Source organism: Oryzias melastigma, linkage group LG12 (genome assembly GCF_002922805.2).
Source record: "Oryzias melastigma strain HK-1 linkage group LG12, ASM292280v2, whole genome shotgun sequence".
In the NCBI taxonomy this organism is placed as follows: domain Eukaryota; kingdom Metazoa; phylum Chordata; class Actinopteri; order Beloniformes; family Adrianichthyidae; genus Oryzias; species Oryzias melastigma.
The window spans coordinates 15,998,602-16,022,379 of record NC_050523.1 but is presented as its reverse complement, the minus strand read 5'-3'; the positions used below and the strand labels follow the sequence as shown (position 1 = coordinate 16,022,379).

General features: G+C 35.5%; 4 protein-coding genes across 6 annotated transcripts in view; 2 read left to right on the top strand and 2 right to left on the bottom strand.

Annotated features, from left to right (window-relative positions):
• The window catches only part of hook3 (hook microtubule-tethering protein 3), a 21,273-nt gene extending 10,491 nt beyond the window's left edge, over positions 1–10,782 (bottom strand). Inside the window, exons 1-9 of one of the 3 annotated variants that reach the window (XM_036214505.1) lie at positions 10,588–10,782; positions 2,650–2,735; positions 2,500–2,572; positions 2,372–2,422; positions 2,168–2,300; positions 2,004–2,071; positions 1,834–1,896; positions 1,618–1,701; positions 747–809 (exon numbers count right to left, since the gene is read on the bottom strand). In XM_036214505.1, the coding sequence (XP_036070398.1) occupies positions 747–809; positions 1,618–1,701; positions 1,834–1,896; positions 2,004–2,071; positions 2,168–2,300; positions 2,372–2,422; positions 2,500–2,572; positions 2,650–2,735; positions 10,588–10,644 (678 nt within the window). In that variant the 5' untranslated portion in view covers positions 10,645–10,782. The remainder of the gene's footprint in view (positions 1–746; positions 810–1,617; positions 1,702–1,833; positions 1,897–2,003; positions 2,072–2,167; positions 2,301–2,371; positions 2,423–2,499; positions 2,573–2,649; positions 2,736–10,587) is intronic. The other 2 variants (XM_036214504.1, XM_024299410.2) reach the window with 2 other exon arrangements.
• Positions 10,783–11,745: 963 nt separating this feature from the next.
• rnf170 (ring finger protein 170) lies at positions 11,746–17,864 on the bottom strand. Its single transcript, XM_024299392.2, has 7 exons — positions 17,603–17,864; positions 16,851–17,014; positions 15,116–15,191; positions 14,207–14,321; positions 13,892–13,965; positions 12,498–12,629; positions 11,746–12,399 (listed from the first exon to the last, which is right to left on the bottom strand). The coding sequence occupies exons 2-7, from the start codon at positions 16,988–16,990 to the stop codon at positions 12,130–12,132; spliced, it is 807 nt and encodes a 268-aa protein (XP_024155160.1). The 5' UTR covers positions 16,991–17,014; positions 17,603–17,864; the 3' UTR covers positions 11,746–12,129.
• Positions 17,865–18,761: 897 nt separating this feature from the next.
• Positions 18,762–22,560, top strand: gpn3 (GPN-loop GTPase 3). Its single transcript, XM_024299391.2, has 8 exons — positions 18,762–18,946; positions 19,090–19,198; positions 19,833–20,000; positions 20,077–20,201; positions 20,305–20,420; positions 21,833–21,929; positions 22,020–22,148; positions 22,229–22,560. The coding sequence occupies exons 1-8, from the start codon at positions 18,899–18,901 to the stop codon at positions 22,292–22,294; spliced, it is 858 nt and encodes a 285-aa protein (XP_024155159.1). The 5' UTR covers positions 18,762–18,898; the 3' UTR covers positions 22,295–22,560.
• A 99-nt stretch (positions 22,561–22,659) lies between these two features.
• The window catches only part of arpc3 (actin related protein 2/3 complex, subunit 3), a 4,440-nt gene continuing 3,321 nt past the window's right edge, over positions 22,660–23,778 (top strand). The window contains exons 1-2 of the mRNA XM_024299390.2: positions 22,660–22,803; positions 23,159–23,258. Coding sequence (XP_024155158.1) covers positions 22,798–22,803; positions 23,159–23,258 — 106 coding nt within the window. The 5' untranslated portion in view covers positions 22,660–22,797. The remainder of the gene's footprint in view (positions 22,804–23,158; positions 23,259–23,778) is intronic.

The following is a 23,778-nucleotide window of genomic DNA, read 5'->3' as shown; positions in this document are numbered from 1 at the left end:
CTATAAGTTCTATAAGATTTCTATAAGATTTTTTAAAAATGTATCTTCGTTTGTTTAGTCTTAACATCTTCGGATGACCTAAATTGCAATTCTTTTCCAAAACTTTTGCTTGTTTTACTCCTAACTTTTGGGGAAAAACAGTGGCTGATCTGATTAGCTTGTTCTTTTTCTGCTTAAATCATCAAATGTTTAGCGGTAAAACTGGACTTTTTTTTTCAAAAATGAGGAAAAACAGAAAACCCTTTTTTATAGGTACCAATAAATTCTTTTGGGGGTCATAGAACCCTATAATGAAAGCTTTATGAAAGTTTAATGGATTTTGACAGTATTAGTCACTTAAATATCAATAGAGAATGAATAATATATTTACAAAAAAATGTGATAATATCTTTACTGCAATTAGAACAAATTCTTCAGGAGTTCATGTGGTTCAGACGCCAGCCTTCCTCCTCCCTCATAACTGTTGTAGGACAGCATGAAACACACTGAGCTCAGGGAGGCAGAGGCTCTTTTAGTGACAAAACCAGTGACAAAGACGGACTGCAGTCGTGGCTGGTGTGCCCCAGCGGCGACGTGTGTACGCCTGCGCACAAACATTTGTGGGCAGACGCGTACACGGATACATGCAGACAAAAGTTTGGGGAAAGGAGAATCTGGTGCAAGCAGGCTGAAAAGAAATCCAGGACTACTGGACACGCCACACACCATGGAGAAAGCAAGAAAAGAGGAAAAAAAGTTGGATTTACCCTTTCTTCTAGCTCATTATACTCTAACCTCAGCCTATCACGCTCTTCTTGGGCAAGGAGAGCCTTTAAAACAAGGCACACAGTGTTGAGGGAAAGGAGGGTTTAACAAAGAGCAGGTGACACTTTACTGTTCTTTACTCTGATATCAGATTAAAATAGTCTCTCACTCAATGTGCAGTTTTGCTTTCTTTTATATCATCAAACGATTGAAAAAAATAAAGCAGAATCTGGTTAGTAGAACACCCTAACTCTATGTAAATAAATGACGCAGAAATAAGGGAGACGCTTCACTGCTCATGTGATTAACAGGAATGAAACTAAAGGGAAAATGTTGATCGTATCCAGAAAATAAAATGTTTATAGCTTTTCCCTAAAATTGCAAAGCATTTTTTGTTCAAGCTCATTTTTAGGCTACATTTTTATCAAAATAGTCGACATGAACTCTTTGTGATTCCTTTGTGTTGAGAGGCTATAACTACACATCATGTCAGGGATGCAGTTTTTCCTTCTATGATCATTTGAACCACAAAAGAGCAAGATGTTTCTACTAAAAAAAACAACTCATTAGTATAGTATGAGTTTGCTAGAAACAGCAATGCTAACAATGTTGTCGTTTCATTATTCTTCTTTTTAGTGAATATATTTTTGTAAAATGTTGCAAAGCGACAAATGATATCAAAATTTAATAAGAATACTACTAATTACATTAATTTGGGGGAAAAAAAGAGTCAAAAACATGTTTCCTATAGTCACTGAATTCCTTGTAAATGCTCTTTTGTATGCTAAATTTAATACATAACAAATTAAAATGAACACATTCTGATTTTTGTTATTTTTTTATTCACAAAAATTGTCACTTCATAAAACGAACCTGCATGTCGAGCTCTCGACACCTCTGGGCGATCTCTTCTTTGGTTGCCAAAACATCATTCAGCTCCTCCACCGTCTTTTTCAGCTGAGATTCATGAAGAAAAACAGTAAAACATATTCTTTTTACTATTATTTCTTTAAATATGGAGCTGTTTTTACTGGCAAATGAAAGAAAAAAAATGTAGTTTCAGTTTTTTTTATCAAAATATCCTCAAACCTGTCTGTCTAGATCCAAGTAAGAGTCATTTCCTCCTGTGACTGGAGTCTCTTTGCTCATCAGCTACAAAAAGAAAGAAGAACATTTAAATTTAGATTTTTTTACAACAAGAAAAAATAAGATCAGATGCAAAAACTTCAAGATGTATATAAAGCTGAATGACAGTCTACCTCCTGGATGGCTGTCATGACAACATGCTGCACTGATTCCTCCATTACCATGATGGTCTGGATGTATTCTAGGGATTAAAGGACAAAAGGGACTTTAGTAAATTCCAGTCAGTTGATAACGAGGAGCAAAATCAATCTCACTCGCACACACGGAGTGGATGTACCTTGTTTCTGTTCACAGTTAACTGCACAGCCTAATATAAGTTGTAACATCCTCCCAAGTTCTGCTGCATCTGAGTGTTCTCCAATCAGATTAACATCTGGCAGTGTGAAGTCATTAATCTGCTGGCCCAGGACCTGGAAAAGAAGCTCAACTCCTTAAAAACTGGCTGATCTCAGACATCTTTCATTTCACGGATTCTTCTTACCTCCTGGTAATAGTCTAGAATGCCTGATAGGATTTTTTTAAGATTGCTGACCTAAAGTTTAAAAAAAGACAATAAATAATCATTGTTACAGAAACGTACATCTTCTTGAAAGAAAAGGAGATTGTTACCTTTAATCTCCAGTTGTCCCCGACTTCTGGTTTGATTCTGCTAATCCAGGCATCGCTAAAATACCCCCCATCTCTGGAGATTTCCAGGAGATGAAGGATTATGATTAACAAAACAAACGGGATAATTTCTGAAACAGAAACAAGACTCACATTTTCTGAAGAACTTGGGCCATGACGGCACCACTGGTCAGGTCCTCCACCCTTTTACAGGGAGCCTCCACTTCAAACGTCTGGATCTAAACAGATGAAAGAGGGGAAACGTGAACTGTTGGTACATAAAGTTATGGGTTATCTGCATTTAAATGTACTACACCTTCAGGAATATGTGGAACTCAACAAAATTAGCAACTTAGCAGCTTTGCAGGTTCTATGACTAACAGTTCGGAAAAACCATAAAACTTAAAATTAAGTTAGTAAATGTAACGTGCTTCCTTAACGTTGCTGCTGCAGGTTTTACATAACCAGATTCAAGGCCAAGTATCAGATGGAGTGATGTAAACCACAGTATCAGTGACCTGCGGAGTCACTGGAACACTTTCTGTGGAGTGACGAGTCATGTTTCTCTGTTTGGGCGAGTCAGGATTTTAGTCCTCGTTACCCGCTTGACCGCACAGTGCCATGTGAGATATTTGGTGAAGATGAGACAACAATTTTCTCCAGGTTTGGGTCAACTTACCAACCACTAGAATAAACTGCCTATTTGACACACTGACACCAAGAATAAAGACATGAGGTAACACAACAACGTGGGCTAAACGTGTCAGCTTGTTGCTGACATTGCAATGTCATGAATCATCACCGCCAAACACAGGAGAGGACAAAAATATGACACGTGTCTAAAAGACTTACAAGAGAGCTAATGGCAAAGGCCGGCTACAGCAAAAACACATCATCTTTCCAAATAAAAGATACTTCAACAACGTATTAACTAGAATTGTGGGTCCACTATCAAATACCTAGTGGTATTGGGAGACACTGAATTCATACTCATATTCATACAAAGTGAACCAAGAGCTTCAAAAAAAGCTACACAAGTATTGCTTCAGTTGGTTCTATTACTATTTTTTTCTAAACAGACATTACACACATCATGTCCCTGCTCAAATTAAGGATGAACTCTGTTTTACCTTATTAATTGGTTTGAAGCAATAAAAACAGTATGATGAAGCAACAAGAGCAGTCTGATCAAATTAGCAGAGATTAAGAAAGAATCCTGCTAACAGGAAGCTACTGACCCTGATCCCTGCATGAGGCCAAACTTTACACGCTGTGCAAACAAGCACTGTTAAGTGGAAAAAGGAAAGCTTTGTCTCATTAACTGAACTTTTATTAATGTAACCTTTTTATGCAGAATTAGTTTCGATTTACAGTAATGTCCTGCATGATGCTCCTTTGTGTTTTGATGGAAAAGTTACCCTTGTGTATTAAATCAGCACATTATGCAGCCAAAATAATAAGATTTATCTCTATTTGTTTCAATTAAAGCAAACCTCCATCAAAGTTTACAACAGATGTGTTTAGTCAGTTTTAGAAGTTTTTCTGTCAGATTAATGACTTTTTGACTCGTTTAATGTTCTGGATACAATTGTAACTATTGTAAAGCTGTTGAATTTTTTTTTTGCAGATAAAACATTAAAATGCATTTAAAGGTCAAATTCATCTAAATTAGTTGTGTGTTTTGCAGAGCAGAAAGCCCACAGGAAAAGCCGTCTGCTCCACATGTAGAAATGACAGCCCACCACGTTTGGTCTGCACCATTTCCTCTTACAGGAAATTTGACCAAAAGGAAAGAAAACGGGATGAGCCGGTCCATCACAGAACTACAGACAGTCTCAGCAGCTGTCAAAAAGCTGTCAAAGCTACAGTGCACACAAATAATAGAAACAGACTTTAGCATTATGTACGATACAATACTGGCTTTTTGAAGGGACCATAAGTTAGCTTTAGAAAGCTTCAAATTAGATAAGGAAATATTTTAAAGGAATGTACTCCAATAAGGTATATATATTTGAAAAACGAAAAAATGGCACAATTTCACAATGTCCCTCTGAAAGTAATAAGTATATACGAAACTTAAATAAAGGTTGAAAATTGAACAATTTTAAAGTAATAATTGAATCAACTAGTTAATTCCTGTATGAATGCAACTATCTGTTAAAATAATTTGAGAGGAACAAATTTTATATTGTTATGTATTTTCAGAGCTCTTGCAGCCCTACGTAGATGACCAGCGACTATTGATGACATCATCCAGCGTTAGTAACGTCTGAAGTTGAAAACACTACTTTTCAATATATCTCCACTTGGATGGCTAAATATAGTAGGGTCATGGAATGAATTTTAGATTTGGTCCATTAAGGTAATTTAAATGTACATTTGTGACTGTCACCATTATTTAAACAAGGCCAAAAAAATCAATTGTCACCAATATTACTCACATAACAAAGCATGCCTGATGTGAGGTCAGACATAGAGAGTTTTCAAATACTCAACCATGAAATAATCATCTCAAATGCATCTGTACGTATACATAAATAAACAATAAAGTTTAACTTTGTGAGTATTATCTCAATAAGAGGATCAAACAGATCAGGCTGCAGTGAAGAGTGTCTGACAGAGCAGAGAAAATAAAACCAAACTGTGGGATATTACTATTAACCCTATACGATGTGTAAGCATGTGAATATTCAATATATTTTTTATATATTAAATAACAAATTGCAAAATATCAGCATCCCAAAAGACACAAAAATAGAGAGCAAGTATGAACTAATAATGTGGTAACTTTGATCTACTGATTTGTACTGAAAGGCAAAACTAATTACCTCACTGAGGCTCCTAATGACTAGATTAATTAAAACAAATAAACAAAAATAAGCCTGTCCTTATTCACTTTGATGTTCAATGCCCCAATTATGGAGATAATATAGTTTCAACAGATTTGTGTGTGTGTTATACTTGGTTTGTAACTATGTTTGTCAGTTTGTATGCAACTTTGGATTTGTATGTGCATAGTATTTGATTTGTTACTCATATAATACATTTTGTGTGTGTTCTTCCAATTGTCGTTTAAATGCTACAAGAATACTGAGTAATCAGTTTTCTCAACACCCACTTAGAACTTAGATTGTGAATAATATCTAGTAAAAACGAGATTTTTTTTGCATTTTCTTAAACAGATATGTCTCAATAATTAACATAAAAAAATTTAAAATTCATTTTTAAATCACTTAAAAAAAACACTTCCAGAATTCTCCGCTCCCTTTCGTCAGTGCCACGGTGACAAGTGCCTCCAGCATGAATCTCTTCTCCTATCGAGGCAATAGCCGGCAGCGCCAGGTCGCTCTTGACACCCAGACAGAGAGGAGAGTCGATCGGGTCAATGCAGGGATGCACTATTTTCTTTTCATACCCAATGAACCTTTTAAATTCTTTTGCTACATTCAAGATCCAATTTAGTCACACTAGGGGAGGAATTATTTGTATTTATTTATTGATTTTATTCATGATACTATTTTGTATGTTAGACGTTTGTCCCCTCGGTTTGCCCATTTTCAGAAAGGAAGAGGCTTAAAGACATAAATAGGTAAGACAAAGAATCCTGATAGCAGTTGGAAAACATGCAGTAATCTTATTGCATGTAGTTTTGAGCTTATCAATCAAAACTAAAAGCAAAGAATTTGACAAACAGGTTTGGTAAAACTCAAAACCAAATCAAGCAACCTGTTATGTTACAAAATGAAACCAGTAAAAAAAATCTTCTGCTAAGACAAATGTCTCCAAAAGCAAAATAATGAACAACCATAAAAGATGCAGTTCCCTATTTCTGACCACAGCAATCTCAGAAGTAAGGAAAAAAGAGTGAACTAAATAACATTGTTTAGATCAGGGCTCTGCAACCTTCAACACTTAAAGTTATCCATGTCACAACACAGTAGGAGCCACAAAAATCTTACTTCATCCTTTAGAAAAGTAAAACACGTGCTAGTATTTACATTATTGTTACCATTATGATCAATTTAAATGAGCTATTGTATTTTTTGGCATAAATAAAACAGATAAATTTTCTTTTTTCTTTCATTTTAATAGTTTGTAACTTTTGACAGAGGGCCATGTGACCTTCTTTCAAAATAAAAGATACCATGAGTCACCAGGATTATCTCAATGCAGCAAATGCAGAGGGAAGAGTAATGTCAGTCCTATTTATAATAAAAACATTCAATTTACCATTTGTGATGCATCTCAGCCAGAAATGAATAATTCTTACAAACTAAAATTAAATCAGAACAATTTAAGTGACCCTACTATATTTTTTAAGATGCACGAAAAATCCTTAAATTTGTTCAAAACTGGAAAATCCATCTTAACATATGAAACAAAAATAGTAGAGAAATAAAAGCTGGGACTGAATGCTGACAGGGATAAGTGGAGTAAGAACAAAGTTAAAATTTGGATAGAAATATAAAACAAAAAGAAATTTCACAAGCAAGTGGCTTTAAATAGGAGCAGTTTATTCTGTCATCTGAAAACACCAAATTAATCCACCCTAAAGATTTGATTTCCAGGATTCATTGGAATGCATGTCAAAGTTGTGTAGTTCAGAGAGCATCAGCCATAATCGTCACATTATTTCCCCAGCCTTTCTGTCCATAAATCAATAAGAAATGTGTACTTAATAATAATAAAACACACTACTTAACTAAAATTTACAATTTACAGAATGCAATAAAATCATATCAGTGACTGACTATATAAATGACAGTTAGGCAGAAAAATGTTCAAGAGTGTATTTTCTTTTAGGGCCTGAAAGCAATGATATTACTTAATAGCAAATACATAGCACATTAGTAGTATATTAATAATCAAATGTTGGTATAGAAGTCTATTAAACTTAGAATCCACCACCAGCTGACCCCACTCGTATAGATCATGCAGATGCACACATTCATATAAATTGACATGGAAAGCAAACTTTGACTTAATTTCAACTGAACTTATCAATAAAAGAGCACGAATAGATCCAACAACATGTTTACAATACTCACTACTGACCCATGCTGAAGTGGAGGCTAGGCTGAGGCCAACACGTTATACGAACTATATGCAATTTCTAGAACATTTCATCTAATCTTTCACTTGAGTTAATCTCATTTACACACTATGTCCTACTACTGTTGACCTTCATTCCTTTCCTTTACAGAGCAGGTGTTCACCTCTTGACATGTTCCTCCACCTGCCATCACCACAGATCACAATGTCATCTGCAAACATGAGGATCCACGGAGATTCCTGTCCAAGTATATCTTTAACCACTCCTTCTACTCTGTTCTCTCTCTCTCTAACATTTTCCTCATTTATTAATTCAAAGTTTTCCTTTTAAAGTTTGTATCAAACTCATGGAATCTGTCAACACATTTCCATCTGTCTTTAATCATCCTAACCTGCTGCACATCCTTCTATCTGTCCCTCTGTCTCACCTGTACAGATCTCTCTCACCGGCTGATGTTTTATGTCCTCCGTGTTTCACTTATTCTTATCTAACCCTTTTCTCTTAACACACTGTAACTTCTTCATTCAAGTCTCCTTATCTGCTCTTTTCATTCCAGATGACACACCAAGTGTCTTCCTCCCTGTCTCCCCAGTCACTTTAGCTGCAGCTGTCCAGTCATCTGGAAGAACTTCCTGATCTCCAAAAAACATTCAGCACTCTTCCTACTCTACTTCAATCACTTGATACCATTCTCTGCTCTTGTCCTACTGAACTTCTGACCACCAGTCCTTCTACAAACCACTATTCAATGCTGTCTGACTAAACTCTCCACAACCAACACTCTACAGTAGTTGATCCCTTTCAGATTAAAGTAGGGTTGGCCAACCCTGGCCCTCAAGACCCACCATATTCAGCTTGATGGTGACTACCTAAATCAGGTGTGTTCAGTCAATCAGGACGTGGAATCACTTGAGTCAGTTAGTCAGAAGCAAGATGGTCAGGGAGAACTGGAAAATGGGCAAGGTTGTGGCTTTTGAGGATCAGGGTTGATCAGTCCTGGATTATAATGATTGCACATGATGGAATCGACCTGTGTGCTCCTCCCGTCACTTGTTTATGTCACCTTATGAATGAGTTTCCCTTTTCTGGAAGAATGCGCCCACTGCTATTATTTCTATTCTTTTAGAAAAGTTCACCACCATCTGTGCTCTTGCATTCCTGTCGTGAACAACAAACGTGCTCATTCCCTCGTCACCTTAGTTTTTCTCACTCAGGTGTCTGTCAAAGTTTGTTCCAATCTCTCCCTTATAAGGATACACTGGATCACCTCATCCATCTCCTTTTTATCTGCTTGAGGGGCATAATCAGTGTCAACATTCAACATCACAATTCCAACTTCCAACTTAATGTTTTGTACACACCGGGGATGTGATATGCGTTCAAGAACTAGCGTAAGTCTGCTAGCTACAGTTGGAGGACGAGTAGTGCAAAATGCCAAGGCGGTGCAAACCTTGCTCCAGGTTTTTGATTTCAAAGCTCTGTTTGAAATATGAAAGACTTGGCGTCATGCAATTCACTAACAGCAATTATTCATGCCTTCTGTATGATCAATTTTCAAATGGTTAGCACTTTTGTGAAATAAAAAGGACACCGCCCATACTCACTATGAAATCTGAGTCCCTGATTGGTAACAGTTTCACTGGTCTAACTTTTAAATGCGCGTTCAATGACGTTTGTACCTAGAACCTGAAAACTAACGTAAAAACTTGCATAGCGACACATAAACGCAAGAGTTTTGAACATGGAAGCCCAAAATGTGCATTTACACACGTTGACAGAACATTTTTAACAAACTCCTCCTTCAGGATCCAGTCTGTTCGTTTTTCCATCCAGACAAAGCATGATAAAACAGCTTGAACCTTCTCCCAATCCATAATTCTTGCTCTCTTTTCATTTCCTCTTTTTTCCACCATGCTGACAAACTCTGGTTTTCTCAATCAAAGCTCCTGCTATAACTCCTATACTCTAGTCTTCCCTTCTCTCTCTGCCAACAAACACGTCTTCCTCATCTCCTTCCAACAACACTCATCCAATTTCCACCAGCACCTTGTAATTCAACAGCACCACTGGTACTTGGTGATAATCCAGACCCCGACTGACCCAATATGTAAGTACTGTTTGGTTTTCGGACACGACTCTCTGCAGGACTGGCACACAAAAGCACTGGATTGTGCCAGCATTATAGTCTAAAGCTTGTAAAATTATATTTAAATCTACTGTTTTCAGTAAACAAAGTATAATTGTGAATAAACTGAAAAAGAAAAAAAAAACATCACTTCATTATTTTGGGAGCAACAAGGCTTCAACTAATTTATAGACAATCATTTAAAAATATAGTTTAAAGCACTGAACTCTCAAAGATTTTTTACAGTGCACTTAAAGTTGCATTTCCTAAAAAGTATGGTGAAGTAAAACTACTCTTCTGAGTTCATTTTTTCACCAAACTACTAAAATGTAAATATGACTTGTACTTACTCATCTATGACTTTAAACTCTAATGGTTCTTTGGTGTTAGAAAAAGGTAGAACATTTTTAACAACTAGGGCAAAGTTGCAAATGGAAGAAGTTGTCACCCATTTGACACTTGAATAAGAAAGAGGGCTGAAGAAAACACAAAGCAACACTGGACAACAATGACAGGAATTGCGTTCTCTGACAGGGAAAAAAATCCTTCGTGAAAGAACGGGACGATCATTCCACAGCTAACATCTCTTGATCGGTCTTTTTGGTCAAACGGCAGACTGAGCACTGAACAGGGTAACTAAGATCAGTAAACATTTGATGTTATAAGCTAGAATCTATATTTTCATGGTTTGCTTTTGGTTAGCACAGAGCGCATCAGTAGCTAAACACAGAAAACAGCTGGCCTGCATACGTAACCAAACTCAGCCCGTGTCATTTTTCCTCTAGCATGCTAGCGTTATCCCGTTAGCTTGTAGCCTAGCATGCTAGCTTTAGCCTCGCCGGAGAGCTGTGTGTTTCTCACCTGACAGAGAGGGGGAAAAACAACAAAAAAACACCCTCGTTTCCACACTTACCCACGTTAAAAGGCTTTCACAGAGTTCCATTCGATCCAGCGACTCCGGTGTGCTCATTGTTATCTATCGCAGGCTGATTTTTTGGGCGACGGGAGGCTGAACTTAACAGTGAGCTTCATACACTCCCCGGACCTCTGACTCGTTGGGTGTCTGGAAATCCGTCGGCGAGGCCGGCGTCTGCCGGAGGCGGGCTAGGGGGGCGGAGCTTAAAGTCTGGTACAAAAAAATGTATTTTAAAAGAAATATATAATCGATGTATTTTCTCTCTATAATAAAAGGCACAATAAAATGTAAACATGCATACAGTATTTAATTTAAAACACGCCAAAATTCAAAAAGTGACCCATTTGAATTTTACTGAGAATTCCCTCAAATAAATATCCAGAAAATGTACTTATGCTGTTCAAAAATAATTTTACATAGCTTTTTTGATAGATTCTAAGGTCAATGAACTTGAAATAGTTCGGACAAGCATGTTAAACATCTCGACTGACAAGTTATGGTAATAACCTGCTTGGAAACTGGCTTTTTATCGCTTTGGTTTTGGTCGGAAAATAGTGAATAACTGATAGTCATCTGCATAGATAAACGCCACGCATGCGTGAAAAAAATGTGTTAATTAAGTTTTTATAAGTACAAACTCTTCCAAAAATGTTGTATCTACAGTTTTAAGAGTTTAAAATAGTAATTTAGAGAAACGTAACTTTATTTTGCCTTTAAAATATTTGCAGATAACAAAGAGGTTTTTTAAAAGTCAAATTTAAGTCAATTTTTATTTATATATATATTTTTTGGCCAATCTGACAAACCTAAACACCCAAAAAATGTGATGAAATATAAGTGAAATAATATTTTTGATTTAAAAAAAGCCAATACATATATATATATATATATATATATATATATATATAATTTAAAAATCACATAAATACATAAAGCAAAAAAGTCAAACTTTAAATGTTTTTTTAAAAAAAGTCATAAAACTAGAAATTGTGATCTGTAACATACTTTTGTAATAGAGATTAAAAAAAAAACAAGTAGAATTAAATATTAAATTCATGTTGAATATGTGCATAGTTACCATCTTATTAAAACAGACTCCCAAATCGATTTTATTTTCCTTTTTACTCCTGTAAATAAACAGGTCTGACACTAGGATTTCCACATGCACACTCTCAGCTTTAAATCCTTTATTCCACACTTGTATCAACTCAGCGCTGTCAAAGATGTACATCACAATCTATGACTCTCCTCTTAATCCAAAGTCAGTTATGGGTTGGGTTGTAAACAGATACATTTCACGTAGAATTCCTTTTATGAATTTAATAGCCTGGGCTCAGATATATTAAACCAGATTTTTTTTTAATTATATTTCCACAATACATAGTCTTTTACATCTCAGTGTTGTATTACCAGCCCCGACATCAAAATAAAGCCATCAGAGAAAATGAATAATAAAGAAATGCTCTAAATATTTATTCATTTTGCACCTTACATGATTTCTCTCAGATGCAGAAGTTTTTTTTGATAATAAGTGGTTTCCTATCCATTCAGTCTTTGAGTGACCACCTCCCTGTACATGATTGAGATGTACACAAACAGAAGGAGGATGACGAAGAAGTCGTCCATGAATCCCAGAAGGCCGAAGAGCGCTTCAGGGAGGATGTCGAGTGGTGAGGCCAGGTACGTGATGGCACCAACAAGACAGAGGAGAATGCGAATCCTGAACATCCAGAAGAGCCCGCCCACTGAAAACATCTCCCTGAAGGCGTGACGAAGCAGGGTGGGAACATCGCGCAGCCTGTCCATCAACTTAGAGTGATAGAGAGACAAAAGCATGCGTCAAATCTTCTTTAACAACCAATTACATAAACACTTAAAGTAAATAGTTGAACGAGATAGGCACTCACAGATCTGGGCTGGCCAGAGAACCTCCGGTTATAATCATTGAGGTCTCTCAGGATCAGCTGTGGTTGTGCCTCTCCGTCCTGAACCCTCTGAGGAGCAGCATGCTCATGGAAAAGGGGGAAGAGTAGAGTTACCTAGGAGACAAAAAAGGAGAAAAACAGTAAAAACAGTGAATATGAACCCCTCCTAAAAACCTTTCAAACTCCAAGAAACCCTGACCATACCTGAAAACACAACAAACGACACTATCTGACCAGTAATTTTGGAATTTAGCTTCAAATTTCTGCCAACATATGTGCTCAATTTCCCTTTAATGTCATAGTAACTCTTAAACGTTTAAAGTGAACAGACTTCACACTGATTGAACTGCAAAAATAGAGTTAGTATGAGCAAAAAAATAGAGATTTTGAACATTTTTGCTTTAAAGTCCCACTCCGATCATCTTTGATCTATTTTAAAAGTGTTCCCAGTGCTCCTTTAGTTGTCATTATACCGTTTTTACCCAAAATACAAAAAAACCTAAGCTAACATTAGCGGTGCAACAAAACTGGCAAGTAATATTGGAGCTATCCTGACGTAGAGTTTTGAGCCAGATGCCAGCTCACACGAGGAAAACAAACACAAAAATGGATCTATTTGTCCGCAAGTGGATGCATCAGAATGAAGCAGGAAGTTTGTGGCCCGCCCAACGTATTTCCTATGCCACAAAGAAGCTCTTTTCCAATCAGTATTTTTTTTCACAACACTATGAATCAATAAAATACTCTGAAATTTAATTTTAAGCTTAATTTTCCTAATATATGGCCTCCATTATTAGAAGAATGCCACAAGAACATGTTAAAACACCATTTCCTTGGAGGGGGTCTTTAAACTTTTAAGGTAGATGGAGTTCAAACAAATTATAATACAAAAACAGAACAAATCAGTACAAAAATAGAACCTTTCTAAAAACTGTTTTGTGCCACTCTTGCCTAAATGGGATGTAATAATCAGTAAGAACAGCTGGTATTACTTTCCCATTTTTATTAGAAGGATTGATTGATTGTTTATTTCAAGCATATATTGTGGACAACACAGGACAAAAAAAAAAAAAATCCCACAGATTTTTCAAACTCAATGCAGAAATACACTTAAGTCACAGTTGATTCATTAAATACAGATTATTAACTAAATTTACGTAGAGTTTGATTGATTATTTGAAAAGGAATGGGAAGAAGTGAACTTATACAATTCCACCACTAATGAGTTGTTTCATTTTTTAGTTTTGCAACATTTTTATAATTCGGTTCTGTCAGTTTAGGAAAAAAGGTTTCCTCTACAAAAAAAAAGAAAATGTTTGCTTTAAAGAAAAGATTTTATGAATAAAATATAGAAATGAATGCAAATGAACTCTCACCATTTGTCTGCAGATGGGACAATGGATGGCACCGAGCCAGGTGCCATATCTCCAGTAAGCTATGATGCAGGAGCCTGTGTACGAATATGTTAGAAGATCATTTATAACATCTTGAAAACCAAGACAAATATCTCATTGATGAGGGTTGTGGCATTTTAAATTGAAATTTGCAACTACTAAACTGTAAAAGAAACACGTTTTACAGAAAATTTAGAAAACTAGATACAATTTATTCACAAAATAACTGTTACAAATAATATATATATTTTAATTATTATTAGAAAACCTTGTAGTTTGTTTTTGTCTCTTTCTTACCACAGAAAAGGTGTCCACAGTTTGTTTCCACAGGCAGAACGGCCTGCTGCAAACAGACGGGGCAAGACATGTCTGTGTAAAACTGCTGCCTGGCCTCGGCCTGAGGGTTTTCATCCTGACAAAACACACATACACTGTTGTTTGTACATACACGTCTTAAGATTCCAAACACACATTTTTGACAAAAACTTAACCAAGTACTAAAATACACAAAGAAAAAATGTCTTAATAGAATAGAATAATTCATTTTGCAGAGCTACAAAAATCATTGTTGCGAAATATTTCAATGAAGTAGTTTTGAAATAAACAAGTGCAGCTTGATTATGCAATTCCTCTGTTTCCTGTGACTGCCTGCTAACATGCATTCTTAACTCCTCCCTGCATGTTAAAGAGGTGACAAAGACAAATAAGTGAACCAAAAATACTGGATAGTTTATTGAAATTTCTGGCTGTGTATTTACATATTAAAAAAAATAGTTTTTACTTAGATAAATATAGAAAAAAATTAAGGAAGGCTTTGTTAAAGCATTAGATCTCCCATAGGTAAAAAGAATAAATAAATAAAAAAAGGTTGTTTATTTGAAAAGGTTGTTTGAAAAATAAGTTTGGTTCTTTAACCCGTTAACTACCCAACCAAAATAAAATATATATATATATTTTTTTTCTGTTACTTTGGGTTCAATATATATAATAAATATTTGTACTTGTATGTTTTCTCTACTGTTTGGTTCAGCAGGGAGTTGAAGGGTTAAAAGAAACAGAAATGATTTTATTTTGAAACTCCAAATTAAGCTGAAGAAGAGAAAAGTGCTGCACTGTGTCTACAATTAGTCTGGGATTTTTACAAGACTCACTGAGGTGCCAAATCATCCTAATATTCGAAGGTTTTTGGGGCTCTGGGTTGCCCACCTGTTCGGTTTGAAGCTGTTGTCGGACCGCTCGGACGTGCTCCTGGTTCTCAGGGTGGATATTCTGCTCGTCTTGCCTTAAAAACAAAGGAAAAAAATGAATTTAAATATGATTCCATTCATCCCTAACTGGGTAAAGCCTAACTTGAAAAATAAAAAACAAAAATATTGTAGCATTAGATTAGATGTCTACAACCTTTAATGATAAAAGAGCCATTTGGGTCTATTTAATAAGGACCGAAACCCAGCGAGATAAAAACACTTAAAAAATATCCTTTATTTATGTTTATGTGCCAAGTAAACCATGTATTTGTGAAATGTAGCTTCTTAAATATATTTGATTAATTAAATTATAAAAAATGTGTTTTTTTATGTATAACAATTTCATCTTATTTTACCTTTTACAGCAACACATAGATACAAGTTCCTTTCAAAATAAAATATAGTGTCAAATAATATCTGCTGCAATATCTGCTTACTTTATCTAAAAATTCAAGAAAGTCAAACAGCACTTTTTTATTGAATAAGACTTTGGTGCACCTTCATCATTTTTCTTTTTAACTATCAATTACCTGTATAAACATCACAAAACTGGTGTAGAATCAACTTTATTAAATTATAAAAATGTAACACCAAAATGTTCTAAATGAAAAAAATGAACCATTCTGAAAGTAAACTAAAACTTACCATCATTTTCCTCAGTTATTTGACATGAAAACATAAATGACTTAACTTAATTAATTAAACAAAGTGATCAAACCTATCTTTTATTCAGATTTTTAGCATTTTTCTTCAAAGCCAAAGAGTCACAATAGAGGAATAAAAGACCCCTGCATTAGATCAACAGAAAGAGGTAATCTGAGAGGGACCGAAATCCAAAACACACCTTAGGTCGCGGGCCGAACAGGATAAACATTTATTGAACACTCTAAAACTAAACTTTAAAAACTTTTAAAGCGTAACTTTTTAACATAATTATAAACTAGATATATAGCATTACCTGCAATAATGCTAGTGTGAATGCTGTAAGCTGAATTTGGCTGCTGAAGATGATAGTGCTGATAGCTGAAGATGCTGAAATTGATAGTAAAAAACGCTGAAGTTCATAGCCAGCTAAAATATTAGATAAAATGCCAAATTAGCTTAAAAACACAACTTAGGTTAGCCAAAACAGCTAGCATGTAGCTGAAAAAATAGCTAAACTTAAAAATATCATTAAAAAAAGCATAAATTAGCCAATCTAGCTAGAGTGTAAATATTAGCCTAAATCCAAAACAATCTAAAAATAGGTATAAACGTGCTTTACATTATAACGTACAAAAAATCCTTTTAGGAGTCATATTGATTAGTTTATCCTCAATATATCATCTTTAATAAAGGTGGACTAGCTGACCTCAGACAGGTGTGCTTCTGCCGAAAGGGCAAACGTTTTTTTGGTCGCTGTTGCAGAAAGAAATGGATAAATTAAAGTAGATTCTGTATTACTTATGTAAATAAGTTGACCAGCAAATTTGATCAGAGTGCAAAGACTTTTATTTTGCTTGTTGCGTGGGGAAACAACAGTTTAGTCCATCATATCAATCTGGTGTAGACTTAACTCATATATCTGTGATATCAAATAAAATTAAACAGCGATATAGAAAGCTTTTAGCCCTCCGATTTGTGATCAGCAAATTAAAGACACTATGTGAACTAAATTCTGCCTGTTTTTGCACAGATTTGTACGTGAGGCCTACCTGCAGAGTAGAGTGAGAAGACCCGCCAGGAAGGTCAGACTGAGAACTACAACAAACAGCACCTGGTTGCTGACACCTTCTATGATGGTGTCCTCATCCTGGATCAGGTAGTCCAGCTCTCCACATTGACTATCCTCCATTCCCCAAACTCATATCCTATGACTCTGGAAAAATGAGTGGAGAAACCAAGCAGGAAATTCATCTTTTTATTTTCAAAACAAAAGACATCAGTGGTAAACAGAATTCTGTTTTTTATTTGTACATTTCCTGACAATATGACACAATCATGACAATAAAAAAAAGCAAATATGTGCACAGTTTAACAGAAACAAATAGTGAGTTGTTGGAAGCTGGAATCTCTTGGGGTTTTTCCTGAGCAGCTTATCCAGAACTCTTAAAAACTAAAACGTCATTTGTAAACAACGATCATGTTGTTTACTCTTCAGGGGTTATTTAGCTTAAATTAAGTCTTCAAACACATGTATTGCTTTCTTTTTCTATAGAAGCCTCCATTATAGATCCTCATCTTAACTAAAGATAAGAAAAGAGCGGATTATCGCTGGTAAAGTAACAAAATAGAGCATATTATGCTAACAAACCTTAAATAAACATTCTGCTCCTAAATAGAAACTATCTCAAAACACTTAAATCTAAACGACAAACGAAAAATGACACTGAGATGCTTCAGACAGAATAATACGAGGGTAAAAGAAAAAATAAATATATAAAATTAGCAAGACTTGCCGTCTTACCTGCTAAAAAGTCCACCTACACGCGGTAATGTCTGTCCACAAACTTGGTCTGTTAACTCCATTCACTTCATCCAAACATTGTATTATGTCCAGCGGTTGGTGAAAGACGCAATTAGTAAACTTGGTTAGCTGCAATGCTTGCATATGTTTCTTAATTTCACCTGATCATCGCATGTTGATGCAGTCACATTCTACTTCTTCCTCAATTTCAGTGGTTTCGTTTGTTGACAGTAACGTTTGCAGGGGATCTACCGCCCCCTAATGGACAGTTTGGGAACAACATGGTCATGATTGCTCTCAGGCAGAAGTTTCATGGTTTTATCATAGGCAGCTTAAAGCATATTTATAGTATATTTGCACTTTTTTATGTGGTCATTTCAAAGCTAAATAGCAAAATTATTGATTTTTTGGTAGGGGTTTATAACAATTCATTTGAATAATTATTTGGTTCACATCATAATTTGTTGCTGCCGATCTCAATCATCAATAAATATTGGTTTGTTTTGAGTGATCCAATTTGATCCGATTCACTGACTTAAAATCAATCCAGGACATTTTTAGCCAAAAATTCTACCAGTGTGACTCAGATGTAAATACCTGGGTTCTGAGCAGTGCAGGTGAAGTTTTCAACATTCTTTGTACATATTTCTTTCAAGATAATCAAGTGAATATATGAACAACCAAGCAAATAAACAATAAATAATGAGAAATCCATTCACATTGTAGTGTCATAAAGTTATTATCGATTTACTTTATTTTGAAATTATTTTATAATGTTACCCTTGCCAAAGAATCACAATTTAAATAGCTCTTTGTTTGCTGCGATAGAATCAGTATATTTTTATATACAGTAAAAACATCACTATTAAGTCCTGAAACCAGAAAGAATATCTTTGTTTGTATTTTTTTATATGAACTCATGTGTATACAATTATGTGTGTAAAAACTGTGTAAACTAACAACTAATTGTGACTGCTTTTATTCTATACCTGGGAGGAAAAATGGTTCCACAAATTAATTTCCTCACTGTATTGAATTATAATAATCAATCATCAATCATACATTAGTATAATAATACGAATTTTCTTTATTTTCCTTTTCTCAATTTTCTTTTTCAGCCATCATCACTCTGACTTCCATTTCCCCGTTTGGGCAGTAGGTGGCAGTGGTGCGCTTGATGGTGATAGTTTATCGGAGAAGAAGTCGTATCATTACACTGGCGCGTATGGCATTACAAGCTAGCGCTAGTGGTTAAAGATACTTAAGATCTTTATCACACTAAATTTTTGAGGCAAAATGCCTCGCTATGCACAGTTGGTGATGGGCCCGGCTGGTAGCGGGAAGGTATGTTGTTTAAAAAACGCTATGGGATGAAGTAAAGCGCTTTGGTCTGTTGTTAAGCTAGCAGGACATGAGGTCGCGTCGTTACAGCGAGTTTTATTGTCTTTTATTGTTTTGCTATTGATTGAATATTATTATTATTTCAGAGTACGTACTGCTCCACCATGACCCAGCATGCAGAGGCTCTGAACCGCTCAGTCCAGGTGGTGAACCTGGATCCAGCAGCAGAACACTTTGATTACCCTGTTATGGCAGGTTAGTATGATCTTAGTTAACATGTTTACTTTTACATATTGAATGAGCTGTCTCTTCCAAACATGAACAAAAGACTAATGTTTTCGTGGTAACCCAACCCATTTCTATGACTCCAAGCAGCAAGATTTCCTTTCTGCAGTTGATAAAATCCTTGTTAAAGACTTAATATCTCATGTGGTTCAGCATGTGTTCAGTTTTTAACATTTTTGTTCTATCAGTAAAACCATTTTTTCTGGGCAACACTGACTTTCAACGCCCTCCACAGATTTTCTATTGAATTGAGGAGAATATTTCAAACAGGTGGCATTAATAAAGGTGGAATATAGGAGAACTTAAAAAAGAAGTTACACGTCTGTGAGGGACAGAGACTTTGTTTGTTGGAGCTACTTTTTGCACCTTGATATAAATAAATTCTTTAGAAATCATACAAATCTTTTTATTTTTTCTATCCTGTCTGTCAGAGTTGAAGTTTATCTCTGATGAACAGTACAGACATCTGTCATTTAGCAGAATTGATGGCTGACAAATACATTTTTCCCCCTTGTTTTAAGTAGAAAAGCAAAAAAGTGAAATCCTGTAAATGTTTTTTTAAAATAGATTTACGTACATCTGAAACCCCCTCTGTTGCTTTCAGACATCCGCGAGCTCATCCAGGTGGACGATGTCATGGAGGATGATTCTCTCAGGTTCGGCCCCAACGGAGGCCTGGTGTTCTGCATGGAGTACTTTGCCAACAACTTCGACTGGCTGGAGGAAAGCTTGGGTCACGTGGAAGACGACTACATATTGTTTGACTGCCCGGGTAAAAGCCTCATCTCTGTGTCTTTAAGGAGTTGAGGGGTTCTTATGCACTGAATATGATTTACATTTCTCTGCAGGTCAGATTGAACTGTACACTCACCTGCCTGTGATGAGGCAGCTGGTGGAGCAGCTCCAACAGTGGGAGTTTCGGGTTTGCGGAGTGTTTTTGGTCGACTCACAGTTCATGGTGGAGTCTTTTAAGGTGTGTATGTCTATCGTCAGCTCTGTGTTGTTTTTTTGTTTTTTTTGTGAGTATGTATAATCTTAACGGATCGGCACCTGCTTTTCTCTTTGTTTCCCTGCAGTTTATCTCAGGAGTCATGGCTGCCCTCAGCGCCATGGTGTCCCTAGAAATTCCACAAGTAAACATCATGACAAAGATGGACCTGCTGAGTCCCAAAGCCAAGAAGGAAATAGAAAAGTAAGTTGATTCTGCAACTAACAAGAAGCATTAATAGAGACAGCACATCTGCTAGCATTAAGTAAAAAGAATCAGAATTCATTCCAACCATTTCTAATGTTTGAAAACGAATTCAAGCAAATGTAGAGATTTATTTAGAAAAAGACTCCAACATTTTACACTAAAAGAGTTTTTTAGCGATCAAAACCAAGAGAGAGCTGCAATATTTAGAAAAATAAACTTCATTTATGTTTTTATCTCCTTTAAGTCATTCATTTATAAAGAAAACAGCTTTTAAATGGTTAAAATAATAGAATTATGACAAATGCATCGCGATAAAGTGTTGTATTTTTCTATTCATGAGAAGTTTCTTTAAAAAATAAAATACACCTTGTGTCAGATAAGACACAGATCTGCTGTAGAAGATCTACTGTATGTAGAATTTAAACAAGAAAGTCATCAAACACGATGTTTTCTATCATTATTATGGATGTAACGATTCAGTCAAGCCACAATTTGATTTGATTTACTGTTTTAAAGTCACTATTATGATTTTTTCCACTTTTTTTTTTTTCTCTGTACAAAGAATTAAAGGTATGTTGAGGCCAAGTATGTTTTCTTTTTGTCCCTTACATCAAACTGTCTGTTTTCCTGCTAACAGAAAGTATTCAATAGAAATAAACAATTATACATAAAACTGAAATGATCACCGATTCTTTCATACTCGGTTCATGTTGTTCTCCATGTGTGAGGACCGCTCCACACCCGCGCCCGATCAGCGCAAAACACAAGAATATATGCTTTGTGTGTATCAATATGTGCATCATTATGTTCCATTATCTGACATGTTAACTATTTGAATGACAACTTAACCTAAACAATTACCGATACAAACTATTACGTTGGCAATTAAGCATCATTCAATTAAATATCTTCCAGTTTTTATGTCCATTCCAATGTAAATGTAGTTTGATTATGACACTATGTCTATGCATCAAAACAGACTTTTTTTCAAGAAAGACTAAAATTGTACAGACTGATATTGTAATGTATTAAATAAAGATTAACTGGATTATAGACTGTTTTGCTGCAGTAACTGAAGTCAAAATGCAACATATTTTATTAATAATAATCATTTTTATTGCCAGTAATGACATACTTTAGATAATAAACAGTTTACCAAGTATTCACTGACTAGATTTTAGGTGTATTCAAGTGCTTTTTGGCCTACTGTGAAATAAACATAAAACAAACATTTTCAACTTTTTCTGATTTAAATTTTGCTTTTTTAAAATGACTTTTCTGTTTTATAACATTGAAAATACTTGTTTATTTTACAAAACCAAGCTGTGGAAATCAAGTTAAAATCCACTTACAGAATAAAGAAAAAACATTCCTTGATTAAAATATTTGCTTTTGTTGTTTTTTTAAAGGTATCTGGATCCAGACATGTACTCAATGATGGAGGACAGCTCTCATACAATCAGAAGCACTAAGTTCAAGAAGCTGACCAAAGCTATTTGTGATCTTGTAAGTGGAACTGCAGCTTTGTGACCTAATCTTGAGTCATTGCTGGATTTTTTTTAAACCAACATATACATATTTGGCTTTATTACCCAGATAGATGACTACAGCATGGTAAGGTTTCTGCCCTTCGACCGGACAGATGAGGAGGGTATCAACATAGTGCTGCAGCACATCGACTTCTCCATTCAATATGGGGAGGACCTGGAGGTCAAGGAGCCAAAGGTGAGAACATCTGCAGAGAAAATTGGATTTCTTTGATCTTCTATGTAACATTAAATGTTTTATTTTTTTGTCTTTTGCAGGAAGGTGATGAAGAACCATCTAATCTAAATTATGATGAGATATTCCAAGACACGTCTGGCAGCTGAGGGACCAAAAGAAGCTGGAATCCAGATGTTTATGTATCAAAGTTGAGAACGATGTTTGACCTAAAAGGTTGCATTTGACTGCACGATTAAGAAAAAAAAAGATTGAGGATTGTTTTTATGTTGGAAAAATTGTTTTACCCTCATGGTTTAGTTTTTTTTGTTTTGTTTTGCTTCTGTGTAAACTTTGATTCACTAGAAAACTCGGATTTATTATGAAAGAAATATATAATGCTATTTATTTTTTCTAATAAAATTAATAAAACACATGCATTGTTGCCTTGTAAAATAATAAGCTGTACAAAAAAAGCTAAATTGGCCTTGTCAATAACTCCAACCCATATACAGTCTATGCTCCAACCACGTGTCAGCGCCCCCAAGTGGTTGAAACGCCACACGACAGCCAGCCACTTCCTGTAACTGAAAGGGTGCGACAACCGGAAGTAGCGTCTCGCTGTGCTGACATTCCTCTTGCTGAGCAGTTGGATTGATATATTTCAGTCAACATGCCGGTTAGTAAATACTATAGTTTACTTGCATTTTTAAATGTATATTAATTGGTTGTTTTTGTGCAAAGCTGGATAGTCAAAGCCAAAGATAGCTAACCTAAAACACTGGTGAACGCTAGCTTTGCAACGAGTCTTTAGCTTAGCTTGCTAGCTTCGTTGGCATTTTTAGTCAATTTTAAGTTTCACATTTAAGAATGAACAAATCTATTGTTGCTTTGTGAGTTTTACTTTTATTCCAACGTATTGCCTGTTTTGGAGAGACGTAGAAAGCGGTGTATTAGCGACTTTGTAACAGGGATGTAGGCGCTTCTGAATCAGTCAGAAATGGTTCAGATGACAGCGAGTTGTTCCTTTTCAGGCATATCACTCCAACCTGATGGAGCCGAACACCAGAATGATCGGGAACATGGCCCTGCTCCCCATCAAAACTCAGTTTAAAGGACCAGCTAGAGGAGACGGTGAGAATTTCATTATTACCAATTCACAGGCTGGTGCGACTGTAAGAATGTTCCGTCTGCAAATACAAAAACCAAACTACCAGATATATGTAACTATCCATAACATTTCATGTTGTTTAAAAATTATTCAGAGTTTTTAACATGTGGATAGTTTCTGCTCAGTTCCCCATTTAAGTGTCAGCTTTACTTCCTTATATGGCCTGAAGTCAGTCGTTAGATTGGTAGTTATTCGCTGTATTTTTATTGGATAAGAAACCCCCTAAAACAACATAGTATATTTTTTTCTCCTCAGAGTTTAATTATTAAAATAATTTAAAAGGTGCTCATTCTTACACCCTTTAAGCCTGTTTAGTTGTTATTCTACAACTTTAATAACAAATATATGTATAAAAAAAGATGGGTCACTGAAAATCAGGAAGTGACGTCACTCTACCATTGGAAATAAAAATAAATGAGTAGTAGTTAATTTTTTAAACTACATTTCATTAATTCTATAACACCCTCGAAAATAACATTACCC